The sequence below is a fragment of the Epinephelus moara genome, chromosome 5 (assembly GCF_006386435.1).
Source record: "Epinephelus moara isolate mb chromosome 5, YSFRI_EMoa_1.0, whole genome shotgun sequence".
NCBI lineage: Eukaryota > Metazoa > Chordata > Actinopteri > Perciformes > Serranidae > Epinephelus > Epinephelus moara.
Genome location: NC_065510.1, coordinates 41424991 through 41443935, shown reverse-complemented (window position 1 = coordinate 41443935; position 18945 = coordinate 41424991). Strand labels below are relative to the sequence as shown.

The 18945-nt window shown below is 38.7% G+C and overlaps 2 protein-coding genes across 2 annotated transcripts; both read right to left on the bottom strand.

Annotated features, from left to right (window-relative positions):
* Positions 1 to 2134: 2134 nt before the first annotated feature.
* On the bottom strand, positions 2135 to 7105 carry ddt (D-dopachrome tautomerase). Its single transcript, XM_050045124.1, has 3 exons — positions 6932 to 7105; positions 5351 to 5526; positions 2135 to 3237 (listed from the first exon to the last, which is right to left on the bottom strand). Exons 1-3 carry the CDS (start codon positions 7037 to 7039, stop codon positions 3165 to 3167), a joined length of 357 nt encoding a protein of 118 aa, XP_049901081.1. The 5' UTR covers positions 7040 to 7105; the 3' UTR covers positions 2135 to 3164.
* Positions 7106 to 9002: 1897 nt separating this feature from the next.
* On the bottom strand, positions 9003 to 12710 carry chchd10 (coiled-coil-helix-coiled-coil-helix domain containing 10). The gene is made up of 4 exons (XM_050045331.1): positions 12505 to 12710; positions 11045 to 11276; positions 9432 to 9573; positions 9003 to 9225 (listed from the first exon to the last, which is right to left on the bottom strand). The coding sequence occupies exons 1-4, from the start codon at positions 12543 to 12545 to the stop codon at positions 9206 to 9208; spliced, it is 435 nt and encodes a 144-aa protein (XP_049901288.1). The 5' UTR covers positions 12546 to 12710; the 3' UTR covers positions 9003 to 9205.
* Positions 12711 to 18945: the final 6235 nt, after the last annotated feature.

Genomic DNA, 18945 nt, shown 5'->3' with positions numbered 1-18945 from the left:
GCATTTGAAGATAATTACAAGCACAGCTGTTCTCGGCTTTCAATGTCCGATAGTCCACAAACATTTTCGTCATGTATTGTCTCATCAACAAAAATGAAACACAAATTTCGTCTTAGTTTTTATTATCAAGATCTATTTTTAGTTCGTCATCATCTCCTTTTCATCATAGAAAAAAGGTTGTTGAAGGAATATTTTCATCATAGTTTTCAGCAACGAAATGAACACCGTCCCATTTATTGTCTATAGTGTAGCTTCAGACTTTATACCCTATGACATCACAAGTTTGAGACTTTCTCCTCTGATTTCTGGCTTTAAGAGAAAGCAGCTCATGTTTAGAATTATTAATTGAACTTTTCTAGGCCATGGAGATAAGATATTGGAATTCATAATTTAGGTGGTGTTCCCCTTTAAACTAAATGATAATCACCGTACTGGTACAATTTGAGCCTAATTTTATTAAGCACAACTCCAAGGATTTAATAGCATCGGCCTTATGGCAGTTGTAGTCTTTCAGAGCAGTGGTTAGGTTGTTGACTGAAACTGATGTGTCCTGACATATCCTCAGCCAATCACATGTCCATGATCTGCTTGATCACTGAGTTAGCAAGGATGTGTCATAAAAGAAGAGTTAGCCTACATAAACCATAGCATGTTTCAAAACAACAAACACATGAGGGTTATATATCAGTTTCTTGTGACTTCATTCTTCTGGCCCCATCCACTTTCTCGAGTTTCCTCTCACTGCTGCTGGTTTTAGGAACATTCAGAGGGGGAATGAAGAGTTTGGGATTTGTCAAACAGAATTAGTAAAAGTAGTAAGTGAAGAGTGAATCCTTTTGCTTCTCTGTACTCTTTGGTATCTAGCAGTCCAAAGTTGAATCCAGTGGTTTAACAAGTACACAGACAAACCATTGTAGAGCACTGGGTGAAAGGCAACAGGATCTACTAAGGGATTATGTAACTCTCTTGGTTCCTTTTGTTTGTCATGACACTGCAAATAAGGGATTGTGTAACACTGGGCTTTACATGGTCTCAAACAAAAAAATATCACATGAAATATGAACATGATTTAAGTGTAGGCCAACTGATTTCTTTATGGCTCTCTGAATTGTTTTGGCAGTATTTTTCTACTAACAGCCATAATGCCAATGAAGTCAAATCAAATGAATAGAGATACAGACATCAGGACATCAAAATCAACTACATGTTATATATTAGTCAACTACATGTTCATTTTTGTCTTGCATAACTATTTTTAAACCAGCTTTCGACCAAACTAACCCTGGGATCTATCTGCTGTTGAGGTGGTTATTTTGGTTGTGTTAAGACCCTGGGGCTGATCTCTGAGTCTGGGTTGTGTGTGTGCCTTTTTACATATTTTGGGTTATGTTCCAGAGTGAAGGCCAGGAGCGTCAGAGGAGATGTGGCTCTCCTGTATTTAAGATGGCTGCAGACCATGCTCTGGTTCTCTTTCACCATGTCACACCCCATGGCTCCTCCAGCTCTCCACATTTATAGTATTGTTTGATTCTTACTTTATACACACACCTCATGATACATTCACAAATACACTCACAACATTCCTCATATTACAGATTCCCATGTTTTTTCTTGGAGTTCATGTAACCTGTAGTTTGGCCAGATAAACCCTTCCCGGTGATGATTGTGTCAGCTTCCTCTTTTATGGCGAGAAGTAGCCAACTTGTAACATTTGTCAAAAATTAGAATTGTCAAATGGCATCAAACTCTGCAGCAACACATCTACATGAACACAAGAACAAGAGGAGAGAACCTGAAGGTCAAATCGGTGCATCTCTTGAACTCTCGATTTTTAAAGACATCTGTGTATCAAAATGCTAGGCTGTGTAGTAATGTAATTATTAACAAAAGGGCAACAGATCTTTCTTTCAATCAAAATCGAATTGAATAATTTTAACATTACTTTTTATTTAACAAGGAGCCTCCCAAAAATAATAATAAAGTCAAAATAATAAAACATGTTCCTCCCTTTCAAGTTGGAGAATGTATATGAATTGTGTTTCACATTATATCTTATTATTTGAACTTGTGTTGAGGTCTAAGCTAAATGCCACTATTCAAATGAGCCTGCTTTAAGCAATAAAGACAAAACAGATTTTACAGGTGATGCATTCAAATGCCAGTTTATTAATCATGAACTTTCCTCTGTCCCATCAACAAGCTGAAGAGTTTATCCAAAACTAATCAGGACAAACTCATTGAATAACAGGTTTAGGAATTTCTCAGTGTTGGCTGTCTTTAAACCTTTCTTGATTTTTAGGGGTGTAAAAACTTCATCTGTGAAGAAAACTAAATGAATTCATAATTTTTCAAGTTTAGATTATAATTCAATATAAATTCTTAGAAATCTCACATGATAAGAGCACAGTGAAGACTTAAACACAAACTATATTCACAGAGCCTTCACTCTCTGCTGAACAGCTTTATCCTGCATTAGAAAAGTATGCAGATAAATCAACCAAAGAGCTAATAGAAAATGACTAAATGTCAGGAAGACTTAATTTGTCAAAAAGAAGCCTAATAAGTATGTATGATTGTTAAAAAAAAAACATAATAGAGACAGAGAATCATAAAAAGCTCCTAAAAAATATCTGGAAAACTCATCTCTGATATAATATTCACAGGAAATAATCAAAATTGATCCAAATCGTTTGTTTAACACAAACTTTGTGCAGTTATTGCCTTCACTAGTACGGATAACTGTACTGTTATTGTTATGCATTAAATATATATGAAATATCTATCAATGATAGAAAAGGAGTCCCTTAAGGAAGATGGTTGGGAACCACGGATTTAGTTCACAATACTTATTTGTAGTTAGTTGAATTGCTGGAATGAATTAAGAGGGAGTCCAAATGTTGTTTTCTTCAATAGTATGGTACTAATTTTAGGAATGACAACAACAAACGGTCTTGTTATTATTAAAAAATACAAGTTATTACATCATGTACATATACAGCTTTGGGAATAAGTGCGGATGTGTAAAATGTGCCTAAAGTGTATCTGGATATGACATAAAAATACAGTACCTGGCCAAAAAATGACTATCTTTACTTCACTGTGTGGTTCATATTGATCTATTCTGTCAGGAATGAGATTGTGAGATGTATCAAGGGTGTCGCCTTTCACAAGAAGCTCATGACGGTTCCCTTCTTCCCGACCTGGTGAGGCTGCAGTGCGTGGAACTGAATCACGATCCTGTAAATCAGAACAAAGCTGTCAATCATTTACCCAGTGCTTTCATTCAAATCAGAGAAACAGCACAGTTTGTGAGTCCCTCAACTGCTGTGTGCTGGTTTAAGGATTAAGGCCTGCAGGCTGAGCTCAGAGCTGTTTCTGCTGTAAGGGCAGAGTCAGACCCTGACTCAGTATGTACTATCAATTTGATGTTTCCTGCCATCACCTGCACCAAGTTATAAGGACTGACAGCGCTGTGCACAGGGCATGTGCTTTTGAATGAGTTCATCTACTATAATTGCCTCTTTAATATCTGGTTGATATTGCTGTGAATACTACAAATTTCTCCCTCTAACAGCTGTAATTATTCACAATTCTCGATAAAAACTACATTTTACAAGATTTCAGACGTATTTACCTTCGCCAAATTCTTATTTTATTTTATAGACTTTGAATGTATCATAATGTAACTCAATACAACCGCTATTAGCTATGCTGCATTCACATGAAATCAGACAGACAGTAGACAGCAGACAGACAACACCTTCTGGCCAACACAGGAAAAAACAAACAAGCAGTCAGACAAAATGGAAGGATGGTAAAACCAACACTGCATGACAATATGTTGAAAAGCCTATTGTTTACAAAGGATGTAATAAAATATACTAAATAAAATATTTTTGTGTTTATTATTCTGTCATTTTTCTAGTGATGTCCATTTATTGTACAGATGGCCCATGTTTTCACTTTGTGTGAACAAGTGACATAACATCTGCTTGTAAACTGAGTAAAGGAAGAAAGCAAAAAGTTTAGAAATTTGACTTCAAACGGTAATGCCTTCTACAATTACCAGCGCTGACAGTATTCTCTGCCGTCTTCACCTAATTATACCGTCCTGCTCTTGTCCACTAAATTCTATCCGGTTTGCCGTCTACTATCTGTCTGATTGATAGCTGCTGCCAATGGCTGCTAACAGCTAACAGCTTAGCTGATGTCAGCATGGATTTGTTGTTCACAATGTAGCATTATCTGGGAAACAACAGGGTGCATAAGCTGATGCATTGATAGTGCATTTTAACTGTTTTTAAATGTATTTACTGGGGAGACCCTCTAAGAACCCTATGATCCACAAGGCAGGGGTGACAAAGGAAAGAGTAGTCTAGTTTTTAGTAGCCATGCCAAGTTGTCAACTCTTAGTGTAAGACGGTCATCAGTGAAAAAGCAGAGTTCTTGATAAACTAGTAAAAATAGTAAAAATCAATACAAATACATGGTAAAGCTTATTAATGAATCTGCTTCACTTCTTCTAGTTTTTTCTTCTGATTAGTCAATTGTGAAAACCACATTCAAGGATCCTTTTTATATAAGTTACTTTGAATTTTTTTAATTAATGTTTGTATTTTTTAAAGAATTTTTCATGTTTGGGTCTATTGTTCAGACTTCCACCAATGAGAATCACAATGTTAGTCTAGAGAAACATCAGATAAGGAAGAGGGCACACAATTTTTCTTAAATAAAAACTCAAACAACATTGTCAGACCCACAGCAAGTGTGGTTAACAATATAACATTGTAGCAGCTCACACATCAATGCTAACAGCAGTGGTAAACTGGCAGTAAGCATACTAAAAGGAAAAGTCTGCTAGCTGTAGTGCTAACGCAGCTAACCCCATTGATAACCCTCAACTTGCAGGTTGTAGCAGTCACTCGAGTCTCCCTGTGAACATAGCCAAACAGCTTGTGGTTGTGAACCATGTCTTTTAGCAGCATGTTATTTTGTTATTTCTACAAAGTTTATAATAATCTGTTGTTATTTTACTTGGGAGTCTTGTTTTCAGACTGAGGAGACAGCCCTGCTTAAAGTACAGCTGAAGTGAACCATGCACATGTCTATGGCATGAACAAGGCAGACTGTTATGGAAGACTTGTGTTTCATTACTGAATTGAAAAAACCAACTGAATTTGTTTTATGGTGGTAATTGAAGGTAATCATAGGAAAATAATCTGGATCAAGTACAGGCTGTGTTATTACAAAACAGCTCTGAGGACTTGACCTACACCACTCCAGTATGTCCTCATATTTATATGCAGGCTGATGACATGCGGGCAGGCAGAGCAGTAACCTCCTAACTCACCGGTCTTCAGTCAGACCCAGTTCTTTGGTCAGAAATGCAAAGATCTTGGCACTGTGCTCCTTGTTCTTGTCAGCGGTGTCAGTCACACCGATAGCAGACACCGACAGCATCAAGCATGGAGAGCAAGAGCCAGAGATCAGCATCGGCAGCCCAGGAGTCACCACCATATTCATCCTCTGAAAGATAACCACCATTGCCAACATTAGTTAGGGCTCAGCAGTTAAATATGAAGCAGTATAACAGGGAGGGAAGAGTGAGCAAAAATTCACAGTACTTTATTTCAAGGCCATACCAACAAAGACAACGTGAGCACATTCCCCACTGTGAGAGGTCATTCAGAGTCATTCAGAGTAAGAGCCTTTACTCTGACCATGTGAGGGAGTGGATTTTAAAACGATCAAAACCAGAACAGATACAACAGAAACAACAGAAACAGTATCAGTGTTAACTGAAGTTGGGCTTCCATCCAAATGTAGCGTGGATGGAACCGAATTTTCAGAAAATCTGCAAAAGAAAATGCAAATGTATGTGCTTTTCCATCCATTGCTGTTATGGGAATACTGGAAGCTTGTTCATTGACATGTTATTAAAAGAGCATAAGACAGACCTCAAACAAAGGAAAACAAAGGGAAAAGTATAATAATGGAGAGCACATTGGTGTGTAACAGCTTTTTGCTCTTGATAGAGTTGTGGCAACAGCCCTCTGTGAAGACACGAGCATGTTAAAAGCCATACAGAGATGATGTAGATCTCACAGCGGTTGATGACACAACGGTGACATTACGATATCATTTATGCGCTCAATCTGTTTCCAGCCAGTTCATCTGTACACCCCGAGACACATATAATAAGTCTGCTTCTGCAGGCTGGACAATTGGCACACATGAACATGTCATAAATGTTGTATCTCAAATCTTTGATTTACATCTTCTTTGATTCACATTAGACACTGACACATACAATGGCCTATAATATAATAATTTAATACTTTAATACAGCACTACTATATGATTGTGGTATCATAATATTAGCCTATATTATTAATCATATTATACTACATCATAGTATTGTATTTGATATTGGATACATTATATTGGTGGTTAATAAATATCCTTGGAAGATACAGATATTGTAACATACCAGTATGTAGGCTATGTATATGTGTGTGTGTGTGTGTGTGTGTGTGTGTTCATTCAATTATGAGCAGTGTGTGTGACTTGGTGGTTACACTGGGCGAAGAATTTAGGGCCCGGGGGCCAGGGTATTCTCTGGTGAGAATGTGTTGAGGTGCTGGAAGTACAGACTGTAGCTAATGGCTGGAAGCCTCTGCTCCAATAATCAGATGGTTAAAGCTGGTTTGACATGTTGGTAGGAGATTGATGTAAAGTTACTTCAGTGTTAACTACATATGAGACCTTAATACTGCTACAAGCGTCTGAGCGGCACAGAGAGGCACATATGAACATACTAACATTCCTGTACATAACTGTAGTGCAGGATTTATGCAATCCATGTGTGCTTTAATATGGACACGCACAGCAGCTTCATGCAGGGTGGAAGGTTAGCTGGAAATGTACTCACGTCCTCTGGTTTTCCCAGAGCAGCGGCGGCACAGGAGCACAGCTTCTTCAGAAAGTCCTCCGAGAAGGAGCTGGCCGGTAAGTTACTCTGCACATTAATGAAAGGCATCTTTCTGACTGCTGGAATGAAGTCCGCTGACAACTCTGTGTGGAGGTGAGGCCGAAAGACCAATGACAAGGCAGCGACCGTAGACTAGTTCTTCCGGTTGTAACTTTCAAAATAGTAGCATGTAGCATGAAGTGATTTTGATGAAATATCATTATTTGAAGCTCAAATTTGTTTTCTTTTTTTTCTCTTTTTTTCTGTCAGAAGCGTTGGTCGCAAATGGTGAGTCCAGGCACCGTCTGAAACCTGAAAATCCAACAGTAATTTCTGTTTTTACAGTTTCAGGCCATTATAAATGGAGTGACTTTCACAGTTCTTTAAAGAAAGCCAACATGCTGGTTTGGAGGGCATGTTTTCTCTAAAAAATCATGCAAAAATAAATACAAAATATAACCCTTTAAATAAAGAAATAAAAATACAAATCCCTCCCCAGGGCTTACATGTCGACCACTCGCCCCTCATAAATGACTAACAGTCCCTTAAATAAATAAATAAATACATTTTTCTACCCAGTTAGTTTTCTCCAGTTTCTGGTTATATTTTGAAAGCAGACCGGATGTAGCACTCTGCATGTGTTGACGCAGCTACCATGGATCTCTTACGACATCTATTACGCTTTACGCGTCTATCGTTTTAATCCACTTTGCTGTCAGCATTAGTTTGTATATAGGGCTTTCTGACAGAGGGCAATTTCTTGGTCAAGGTTATGAAAAAAACATGACATGGATTAGATGTATGGCAGAAGGGCAAACTTTTCCTTCTTCCCCTTCTTCTTTGGAGTTTTACGGCAGCCGGCATCCGCAATGTTGTAGCGCTGCCACCCTCCGGACGTAGTCATTACTGCACCTTCTTCATTTTCCTTCTGACCAGTCCAGAGTATCTGAAGAAATCAAACAGCCATCCATGTTATTCCTTTCTCTTTCCCTCCATACTCTAGGATGTATTGATATTTCTGTTGAATCAGTTTTCCTCATTTCAGTTAGCACCACTTCTCTTTCTGCCACATGACATGACGCAAGTATACATTGTGCTGTCTCTGGCTGCCAGCACGCTCACATCACCTGGATGGGTGCTTCCCCACGATGAGTAGTGTCCTGTTCAAACTGGTGTGTCCTACTCTCATTCTGGCCAACTTTACTTCCCTCCTCTGCTCTCTGTTCTGCCCTCTCCAGACTGTAGTGAGTATAGGTGTCTCCCTTTTGCCTCCTGCTCAGTGCTGTTGCCACTCCTGGTTTGTTTTTTCCTTCAGATCTAGATAATTTTATGTTTACCTCTATGTCTCTATTTTGAACAGCTTCCTTTGCCAACTTTCCCTCCTTTATATTGCTCAGAATGCCAATTTATGCTGGGACCCATAATAAAGTTATCTAACTCCTCCTCCTTGGTACTCTGTTAAGGATAGTTGGGATTTTTTGAAGTGGGGCTGTATGGGGTATTTATCCCCATCCCCAGTCAGTGTATTACACACAGTTGATTTATAATATTCATTTATATAATAATTAAGAGTTTTTATTCTGCGTTCTTACAAAGGTGCATGCAGGTTATCATATAAAGTGGTAAACTCATGGATGTGCACTCAGCACATGCTGAGATGGTCACAGAGCTCCCCAAAGTGTGCACTGCTACATGCTGCAAAACCACGACCATCCAGGGGAGATACCCAGTTTTTAGAGAGTTCTGTGTCAAATTGACTTCAAAGCACACTGTGTTCCTGGAGGCTTGGTTGGGTAGCTACGAATAAGATGCCAAGCTTTAGTAAAAAAGAGAGGAAGGAAGGAACTGTTCTTCTCAACAGAACCAAGCAGGACAACTTTGCTGGTCCACGTCATTCATTACAATGAAATTCTTGGCCAATAAACCAATGAAAAGCTTTCAAATAAACAATTATAATAAATATTACAGTACAGGACCATTTGTGGCAAAACGCATAACATGACAAATAAAGACAACACACACTGACAGAATGTGCAAGTACAGTAGATAGCAGCTATTTATTAAAGGTTTGTCACCGAATATACCAAAAACATTTCATACTTTACACAGTCATCCATCAACAAAACCAACATGCTCACTGCCTGAGGTACACTGTACACTTTTGTATTATGTGCTCATGTCTACATTATGTTTCATTATTAAAATATGTCTGCCATAACAGCTGACACTGATCCTTCACACCAGTGATGTCACACCTACAGAAAACAGAAAGAAGGAGATCAACATAGCAAATACTTACATCATATTATGTCATTTTAAACACGGAAGAGTTGCTGCAGCACCTTAAGAGAACTCAAACATCATAAAACTGTAAAAGTTCATGATCATGTGGTGACAACTGTTGTTATGACAGGTTTAACTGAATGTAATAAGTGTTTGTCATCATTTATCAAGGACTCACCATGGGAGTACTTGCACTGTTTGAGCGCCTCATTGAAGCCCTCACATAAACTCAGGTCATTCTGGTTGGTGGCACAGTCCAGGAACTGTTTGACCTCAAAGTGGCAGGGGCCTGGCTGGGCTGGAGCGGGCCGGGGGGACTCCTGGAATGATGAAAGCAAGGAAAGAAGCAAAGAAACACTTAGAATCCAAGAAAAACCAACAGTTCGGCGACAACTTGACAAGCAAAAGTCAAGGTGTTTTTTCAGTCGACAAGCCTTTCCAGAATGTCTTCAAATATTAGAGAGAGAGAAACAGGTTTATATTTCTAAAAACATTTTTTAGTTAACAAAAAACGCTAAAGTTCTCAAATGTTGAAACAAGCAGCTGTTCAACAACTTTCCTTTAATGACATACAGTCTAAACTGTCAAAATTACTACTTAAACTGGGAACTATGTGATAACAGAATAAGTAAATAAGATTATGAATCTGAGCTGACTTTTAATGCCAACTTTGATACTGTTTGATAGTTGAATGATATCCCTTTCCAATCAATTGTCTCTCCATATAATAAAATCATGACAAAGTCCTCATATCTATCTTGCATGACTCATACTTGTCATATCTAATCAATACAGCATGTAAGATTTAGGGGGATTTAATGGTGTCTAGTGGTGAGGATTGCAGATTTCAACCAGCTGAAACCCGAATAGAGTTCTCTCAGGGTTTATTGTTCAGCAGGTTTTTAACGGAAGCCAAATTATCTGCAGATGTCTCCTCCTCTCCAAAACAATCCAGGTGACCGGGTGATTTAAAATAGAAAAAACACTGAATAAAGCAGTTTCACGTTAGAAAATCTGTTTTTCCAATGCTCTCATTGTGGAGGGGCCTCTAACCACGGTGGCTGATGGGAAAAGGCAAATGGCCCCATTAAAAGCCAGTGCTAGGTTTGTATGTTCTGGTCTACTGTAGAATTGGGCCGTGCAAAATGGCGATCTCTGTAGAAAAGTAGATAAAAATGGCTCATTCTGAAGTAACGAAAACACAACAATTGTTATGTTAAGGTGACTATTTTTTTATTTTTATTTTTTTTTAATTTTATATACTTTATTAATCCCCCTGAGCAGAAATTCAATTAAAGAACACACTAAAGCACACTAAAGAAAACATACTTGCACATACACAACATATCCCCCTACATCCTACACACTGGACCTTCAAGACTAAAACCTGTACATATGCATGAATATTATTTTAACAACCACACCACATTTTCCTTTAGAATTTGATTTTTTTCTAAGATCAGTTTGTTTTTATAGATTAAAAAAGGAGGTCCAGAAGCAGCAACGCTTCTGGTGATGTTTACTTTAAAGCGTGAGCGCTCCCACGTTGATCTCCAGTCTCTAATAATTACAATAATAATGCTTGATCATTTTTTTTTAAACTGATCTGCAGGTGCTCTAGACTTCAAATCGTTGGGCCAGGCGGAGAAGATTCTGCCACTGAACAGCTCCAGACAGACAAGGGGAAAAACACCAAGACAAGACAAACTTTAAACACAACCTGACGTGTTTAAGTCCAGTTCAGATGTCTAGCCATTATAATCCTATGTCTGATTACACTCCACCTCTTACCTGATAGGTAGGCTTGGCTGGCTCCGAACTGCTGCTGCTGCTGCTGCCACCACCACTAAATGCTCCTGTGAGGGCGCTGCCAACTACGTGACCCACAGCCGAGCCTACTGCCACCCCAGCAGCTGTGGTAGCCATCTGCGCCATGAGGCCTGGACCCTGGGACTGAGCTGGAGCCGGGGCCAGGGAGGAGGGAGGTGGATGAGCAGGGGCCGGAGCATAGGATGGAGGTGGGCTACAAACAGAGCAAAAACCGTACAGGCTTGTGAATTAGAGAGGCTTACAGGGACATGGCCCAAGTGTCAACTTTGAAAGCTCTTGTGTGGCATATCACCACCTTTCCTTTCCATTCATCTGTATCAGAAATACAGATTATGAAGTATTAGTAAGAATTATACCTCCATACAACACACTACAATATTTATATTTATCTTATATCAGGCAGGCATTTCTCTGCAACTGAGGCTAAAAAAAACCTGATTATTTGTTAGTCTATAAAATGTTTAAAATAAGGTCAAATATCTATCACAAGGTACCAGTGATGCATTCAAATTGCTGGATGTGTTTATAAAAACAAATGTTAAAGGTAATCACACTGAAGAAGTAGGAACCAGCTCATGTTGATGACTGTTAGTTGATGATAGACTAAATGATTAAGCGGCTAACTGTCCACATAGGATCAGTTATCCAGACAGTGTCACCTAACCACCACAGACCTAAAGTTAAGCTGCATCAGTGTTCGATGGCCCACAAACACAACCTTCCAAAGTCCAATTCTGAATTGTGAAATATTTAGCCTACAAGTATTTTCTAGATGTCTTTTATTTGTGTTTATCATCAGTGTTGCTCTCTGACATTAGTAACCCCCACTTTCATTTACTTGCCACATTATAATAGAGCAAAGCAGAAATATATTCAGGCCAACATCACACAGTAAAACTATACTGTGATGTTGTGTTGGTGAGAGTTTGAGAATTTGTCTAATGTCTGTGTTGTAGTCACTAAAAGACTAAAGGTGTACAGATGAACTGTCACAACTTTTGTCATGATGTTATTTCCATACAACTGAGTGCCATATGTCGGAGCACAGAGATTTAAAGCTTCCAGGAGTCTCCACAGCTCCTCTCCAATAAAACTTGCAAACCTTCGCAGCTCTTTCCTAACTTGCCTAAAAGAAACCTTACCTGTTACACAGTGACCTTGCCGAGACCTAACTTCACTTAGACCCGACATGGTTTCAGTGACTTATGACGCAACAATAATTAGGCTCTACTGTATGTGCCGTCCGGTGTATTATGTCGTTAATAGCATCACTACACACTATCTGAGCTCGGCTGTCTATGTAATATATGTAATATGTTTTTAAGGCTGAAGTACTTTCTTCAAATAGGAAACATAAGACTATCTGCGACATCCCAACAGCACACAGAGTCAGCTGTGCAAGTTATAGTAAATGTATTTACCTGGCAGGAGCTGAGGAACGGCTGCGGCTTCCTCTGGCCATCTCTGAAACGACACTACACTTTGTTTTATTGATAAACCGGACTAAAGACCGGGAGAGCTCTGTTGCCGCTTCTAGAAAGTGCTTTCCACACTGACTGCTCTGCCTGGGTCGCCGCCAGCTGACAGCAGTAGTTTACGTGCACGTGCAACTGACCTTGCGAAGTCGCCGGCTACGTACACAAATGTCGCGAGACTTAGCGCGCTATCCTAGAATTCCAGAGGTTTTCTTCTGCTGTGAGCTGATTGCAACTGTGGACACACCTCCACCTGCTGGATTGGAGTGCAGGCGCGTCACTACAGACGCTACAGCGTTTGGTTCCTTTTCTAACAAGTTCCTTTAAAATGTTTCAGCCAATTTACCCAGCTGAAGAAGAGTTGGAAAGATTTAAGCTATAAACACATTATACATGTTTATTTTGGACAGATATGCAAAGCTTTAGAAGTAGGAAAATGGGCGCTAATGTACGTATTAGGGATGAGCGAGTATACCATTAAGCCTATCTGTATCTGTGTCTGTAATTGTTTAACCATCTAAATTAACTGTATCTGGACTCAAAATGGGCGGAGCTTATGCCATACGAGGGTGGAGTTTAAATTGAAACTGGGTGGGAACTAATCAGAAGTTTTTATTTTAAGCCTAAAACTAATATAGGTTAAGAAGAAGTTGTTGTAGCCTATTTATTATTTATGAGAAAACTACTTACATATACCAATCTCCAGAATTAATTAATCAGGTCATTTTTGATCAAAAGAGTAAGAGATTAAACACAATTACCCAGATATTGACACATTTTACTCATATAGTAGTTGTATTTGTATACAGTGTGTTATCCGTACAGGATATTCGTTAAATCCAAGTATTCGGCTCAGCCCTGTTTAATGTGGTGTTATATTTTGTCTTCTATGACATGGATAGCAATATTACCTGTATCATTCAGCCGCTTATCATTCTTGGGTAAATCCCATATCCACAAATTGAAATGGTCTGACTCCAAACTTTGCTTTAAACACTTTACTGTTGAACTCAAGCACATAGCACCTCTCTAGAAGACAAAAAAACGTTACAAAGACTTTCAGTATTTTAGAAGAAGTACATTTACTTTGAACTCTGAAAGGACTTAATATGAATGGACTTTTAACACCTCTGGAATTTTGTTGTTTTCTCATGACAGTTGTTGTATACTTCTGTGTTTTAAATAAAGGTTTTGAAGGAAAAAAGAACCTTCTCTAACAAATTCAAATGCATAACTTCAATGCTGTTTCCACATAGCTTTTTCCTCCCATTCTTTGTCTCGCCATGCTCAGCCTTTTTGTGTTATTTTGAACACTCATCAAACCAAGAACTCCTAAAGATCATTTATACATCTCTCAAAGCTAATTTGAAGTATTAAAATATATAAATTCATTTACCCAAGTACTGCACTCAAAAATTTAGTTGAGGAGTTTTTCCATTTCATTCTATTTTATACTAACATTTCAGAAGGACATACTTTACTTTTGAATCCACTACATTTGTGACAGCTTTAGTTATTAGTTAGCTAACTGATCAATACTAAACATAAAGAAGAAAGGCCATGATCCTGTTATAAAAATGTGATGCATTCTTACAGATTAAAAAACCTACCTGGAACACTAACATGCTGCTACATGTTAATACATTAGTCATAACAATAATAATAATAAATTATCTATCTATCTGTTTGTCTGTCTGTCTGTCTGTCTGTCTGCCTGTCTGTCTGTCTTATCTGTGTGCCACACTAGCTAGAGATATTGAAGGGATAGACACCTGCACAGCAATCTCTAACAGCTTGATAATTCTTGTCTCATTGTATTTATCATCATATCACCCACATTGAATTATAATATTGTAATATACTGACAGGGGCCATTCTGCATACAAATGCAATTGACACTTCTGTCCTTAATAGGGTAGGATTTTGAACGAAGTACTTTTGTGTTGAACTTTAACTTTTAAGTAAAAGGTCTGAATGGGCCTTCTTCTTCCACCACTAGATATAACTGTGATCTTCCTGATAGTCCTGATATTTCACTGCTGCAGTCACACTTTATTTTACATTTTGTGTTGCATTGTTTTTAGCTTGCTGATGGTGCTGCTACGACGTCATTTTACCCACATCCATAAAGTTACATCTTATCTGCCTCTACATAAAGTTAAGGGTAAATTGTCCCATTCTATGTACTGTGTTGTGTGGCAGATGCGCTCCTGGACAGAGGGAGCGCTGTTGTACTGTAGTGCCTACTGGAAAACTACTGTCCTACATTAACGCTGTTGTGCAGCCATCATATCAGAGATATTGGATAAAGCGAGATTTTCTTTCTTTTTTCTTTTTTTTTTGCATTTGTTTTTGTTTCTTTGTTGTTGTTTTTTATTTAACAGTTTTTACTGAACATGTTGCACATCATTTACAAATGCACACAGTAGCCATCGTGCAATTTCAGAGTGCATTCAACAAAATAAGCTAGGGGGTCATGACACAGAAAGGATTTTAAAAAAAGAAAAAAAGAAAGAAAAAAGAAATAAATAAAATAGAAAATAAAAGGATAAACAAGTATTTAAGGCATATTCAGACCAAAGTCCAGCAGTCAGTCTAAGCAGTCCTCTCAGATCAAGCATCACATCACAATCCAGCACCACATGAACTGTGTTCAAATACAGATTTTAAGTTTGACGCAAACATTAATTGTTTGTAAGGCCTTATTATTGGTAGAGGATTTTATAGATTCTAAGTACTGTTCAAACTCTTTGTATAAAACAGTGAACAGGGGTCTTCTATCTAAAAATCTGCACTTGTGTATATGAATTTGGTTAGAATGATCAGTAGATTTATCATATACGCTTTTTCATGCAATTTCCTATCATTGGGGTAAAAACCAAATAAAACATGCTCATACAATAATACAAAGTCCTTGCAAGCCATGTCATTAATAAATTTAACAACATCTTTCCATAATTTACTGGAGAAATGACATTTCCAAAACAGATGAGACACAGTTTCTGGATGGGTTGCACACAGAGAACAATTTATATTTAGATCTTGGATAAAGCGAGATACTCCACTCAGGCTAAGTTATTGAAATGTTCTATAATGACATAAACAGTTATATTTCTCTTAATCCAGGAATGACTCCAAGAATAAACGTTTCTCGTGGAATCAGACAAGGATGTCCCATATCACCCAAACTCTTCATTTTATGCACTCAGCTACTGGCATACTTGATTTTAAATCACTCTGAACTAAAAGGAATTACATTTTTTGACTACGAATTTCAGATTAGTCAGTCTGCTGATGATGCAGTATTTTTTCTAAACGATAAATCAATAATAGAGAAAGCTTTAAATGTAATTTCTATATTTTCCAAAGCATCTGGTTTGAGTTTGAATTTGAACAAATGCGAACTACTTCCACTATATCCTTGCAGAGATGATGAGATACTGTCCATTCCTGTAAAAAGTGAGGTGAAATATTTAGGAATAAAATTAATTAAAGATGTCAAATTAAGGGAGGAAAGAAATTTTCATGAAAAACTAGAGATTATGAAAAAAACCCATAAATCATTGGCTTATAAGAGATCTATCAATTTTTGATAACATATTATCTAAAGCGGAGGGCATATCGAAATTGGTTTATCCATGCCAATCTTTGTATGTTAATTAATAAAAATTGAACAAATGCTAATTACTGATAAAAAAAAATGCAATAATAAAATAATACGAAAGGTGTTCATGCAGAACCTTTTTATGGTCATACAAGGGCAACAAACATTAGAATGAGAGAAAGTAATCTAAAAATTGTAAACAATTTTACAAAATATCTGAAATGGCCAATCACCTCAAAAGCCAAAGAATTGCAATTTAAAATTATTAATGACTATTATCCAGCTGCAGAAACATTAAAGAAAAGGTTTGGATTTGAGGTTGAGCCATGTTGTTTTTGTAATGCGGATTGTGAAACTACTGAACATCTTCTTTATTCTTGTTCAGTGACATCACTTTTTTGGCAGGATGTTTTTGACTGGTTAGGTAATAAAATAGAAAATATCAAACCAATTGATGAACATCAGATTCTTTTATATAAAGATAATCTTACCAAAGAATTTTCAGAACTGGTCAATATTATTAGAATTTGGGGCAAATATCACATCCATTCATGCAAATGGAAAAATACCCCCCCCCCCCCCCCCCCCCCAATACTTTGGTTTAAAAACGAACTAAATAATTATATTATTATTATTAGAATGCACATGTTCCTATCGAGAGCTTTTGTATATTATTGAAATGTAAATAAAGTTTACAAAAAAAAAGAAAAAAAAGATACTCCACTCAGCTCACTTCCTGATTCAGTGCAAGGCTATTCAAGAGACGGCTGAGACACGGGGTCAAACATGGGGGGATTGCACATGCGCAGTGTAACTTGAGCTGCGATGCTGGAGGGTGACAGCAGGGGCGCTAGATAAAGCGCAGGATCCGCTCAGGCGATCAAGGAGTGCGCTTGGTGCGGTCTGCTTGGACTTTTGGAGGGCGGCTGCCTGAAGTTGTCGGAATTGCATCTCTGTCATTCTCACCCACAACGCAGGCCACCAGTGACAGTCCAGTAATAAGCTGTGAAAATGACATGCATGCACATCCCCCTTATTTCGCGGTCTCACGCCATCTACTGAGCCTTTGAGGAAGTGCAGACCAGATTTTACTGCGCATGTGCAATCCCCCCATGTTTGACCCCCGTGTCTCAGCCTTCTCTTGAATAGTCTTGTCCGCAGTTATTTTGACCAAGTTAAACTATCCAATTATGCATTTCAGATAGCACTGCTACATTTTACAACTGTCGGTACCGTTTTAAGGACAGCAGACGTCCGTTTTCTCCATTTAAAAAGCCGAGTATCACAAGCTCGCTGTGACAATGTCGACTGCCGTGAACTTCCATTCTCAGATTGCCTCCATCATGGAGGTGCTTGCTAACGCAGCCGTCGCAGAAATTTGTAAAGTTGTGGACGACGGATACGCGGCGGTTCACGTGGAAATGTCCCGGAGCCAGAAGGAGAACGAGTTCCTGCGCAGGAAAATCAAACTGCTGGAGCTGCAGATCGCCAGGTATCGGGCGGAGAGAGTCAAGGGGTCGGAGGGCTTCATCGGCAGCCGCTTCCCCGGGGTCCGCTTCCTCAACCGGCAGAACAGAGACGTACTGGCGGGTATGTAGTCCCGTTAATGCTGAACCCCGCAATCCCCAGAAACCTGGATGAGGTGTTTACACGCCACTGTGTCCTGGTCTCTATTGGAGTAACGTTACACCAGGTAGTATAACAAGGTTTCTGAAATCGGGATATGATATGTGCATCTGTAACACATAGTCCAAACACATACTCAAAAACCCTGCTCAGAACCAGGACACTTATGCACATGTGTTTCTGTTAAAGTCTTAACCCATGAACCTTTCTGAAACATATAGGCAGTGGCGCTCCCAAGAGGGGGTTAGAGAGCCATGGCATGGCCCCCCCATAAACCATTAAAGGCTGACATTATGGTCTTTAAAGCCCCTTTCCCACTGCGCAAAAAAACACTAACACCTGTTAACATCTGGCTTTTGTATGTAATGGGAAAGGTTACAATTGATATTCACACCTGGGACAATTTACTTTGCAGTAGTTATGGTGGCTCTGGCTCCAATCGGCAGTGATGGAAATACAACATGTGGATGAACACGCTAATTTTAGCCCCTTCACTGGTGAGATACAATGTTGTGCCACCACAATATACCGTCTGTCTCTGTCCATGCAGTCAGCATAAAGTTTGAAATAGAGACTGAATAAGTAAAAGCTATAACAAGAAGTTATCATCATAACATTTTCACTGGCCTCCATGCTGCTTTTGTCTGTTTACTTACCTGTATGTCAGCCTGTCCCTCACGTGGAACATGACACATCAGTAAAAACAAAACAAAAGAAAGGCATGTTTGTCTGCTGCAGAGCCATGTTCACAGCTCTAGTCCACTGTCAGTGGGAAAACAGTCTGTAGTAGGAGTGTAAATCACCAGTTTCATCACGATACTATATCATATTGATTCTTTGAACAGCAATACGATATTTGCCATGATACGATTACCATTTGATACGATTTAGGAGCCTGTGATCGATATGACACGATATTATACGCCCATAAAACACAGTCTGTTACAGAAGAAACAGCCACAGTTTTCTTTTTTACTTTTGGCCATAAAAGAGTGCAGTACCCTTCACTTAAAACTAGTCTCTATATACAGACTCTACATTCATCTGTAGGCAAACCCCAGAGGCCTTGCCTCCAGAAGAAGAGCGGAAGAGCCCTGGTTTCCACTTGCAAGCTGTTTGTAGTCCGCGTGATATTGACCAATCACGTTTGAGCCAGC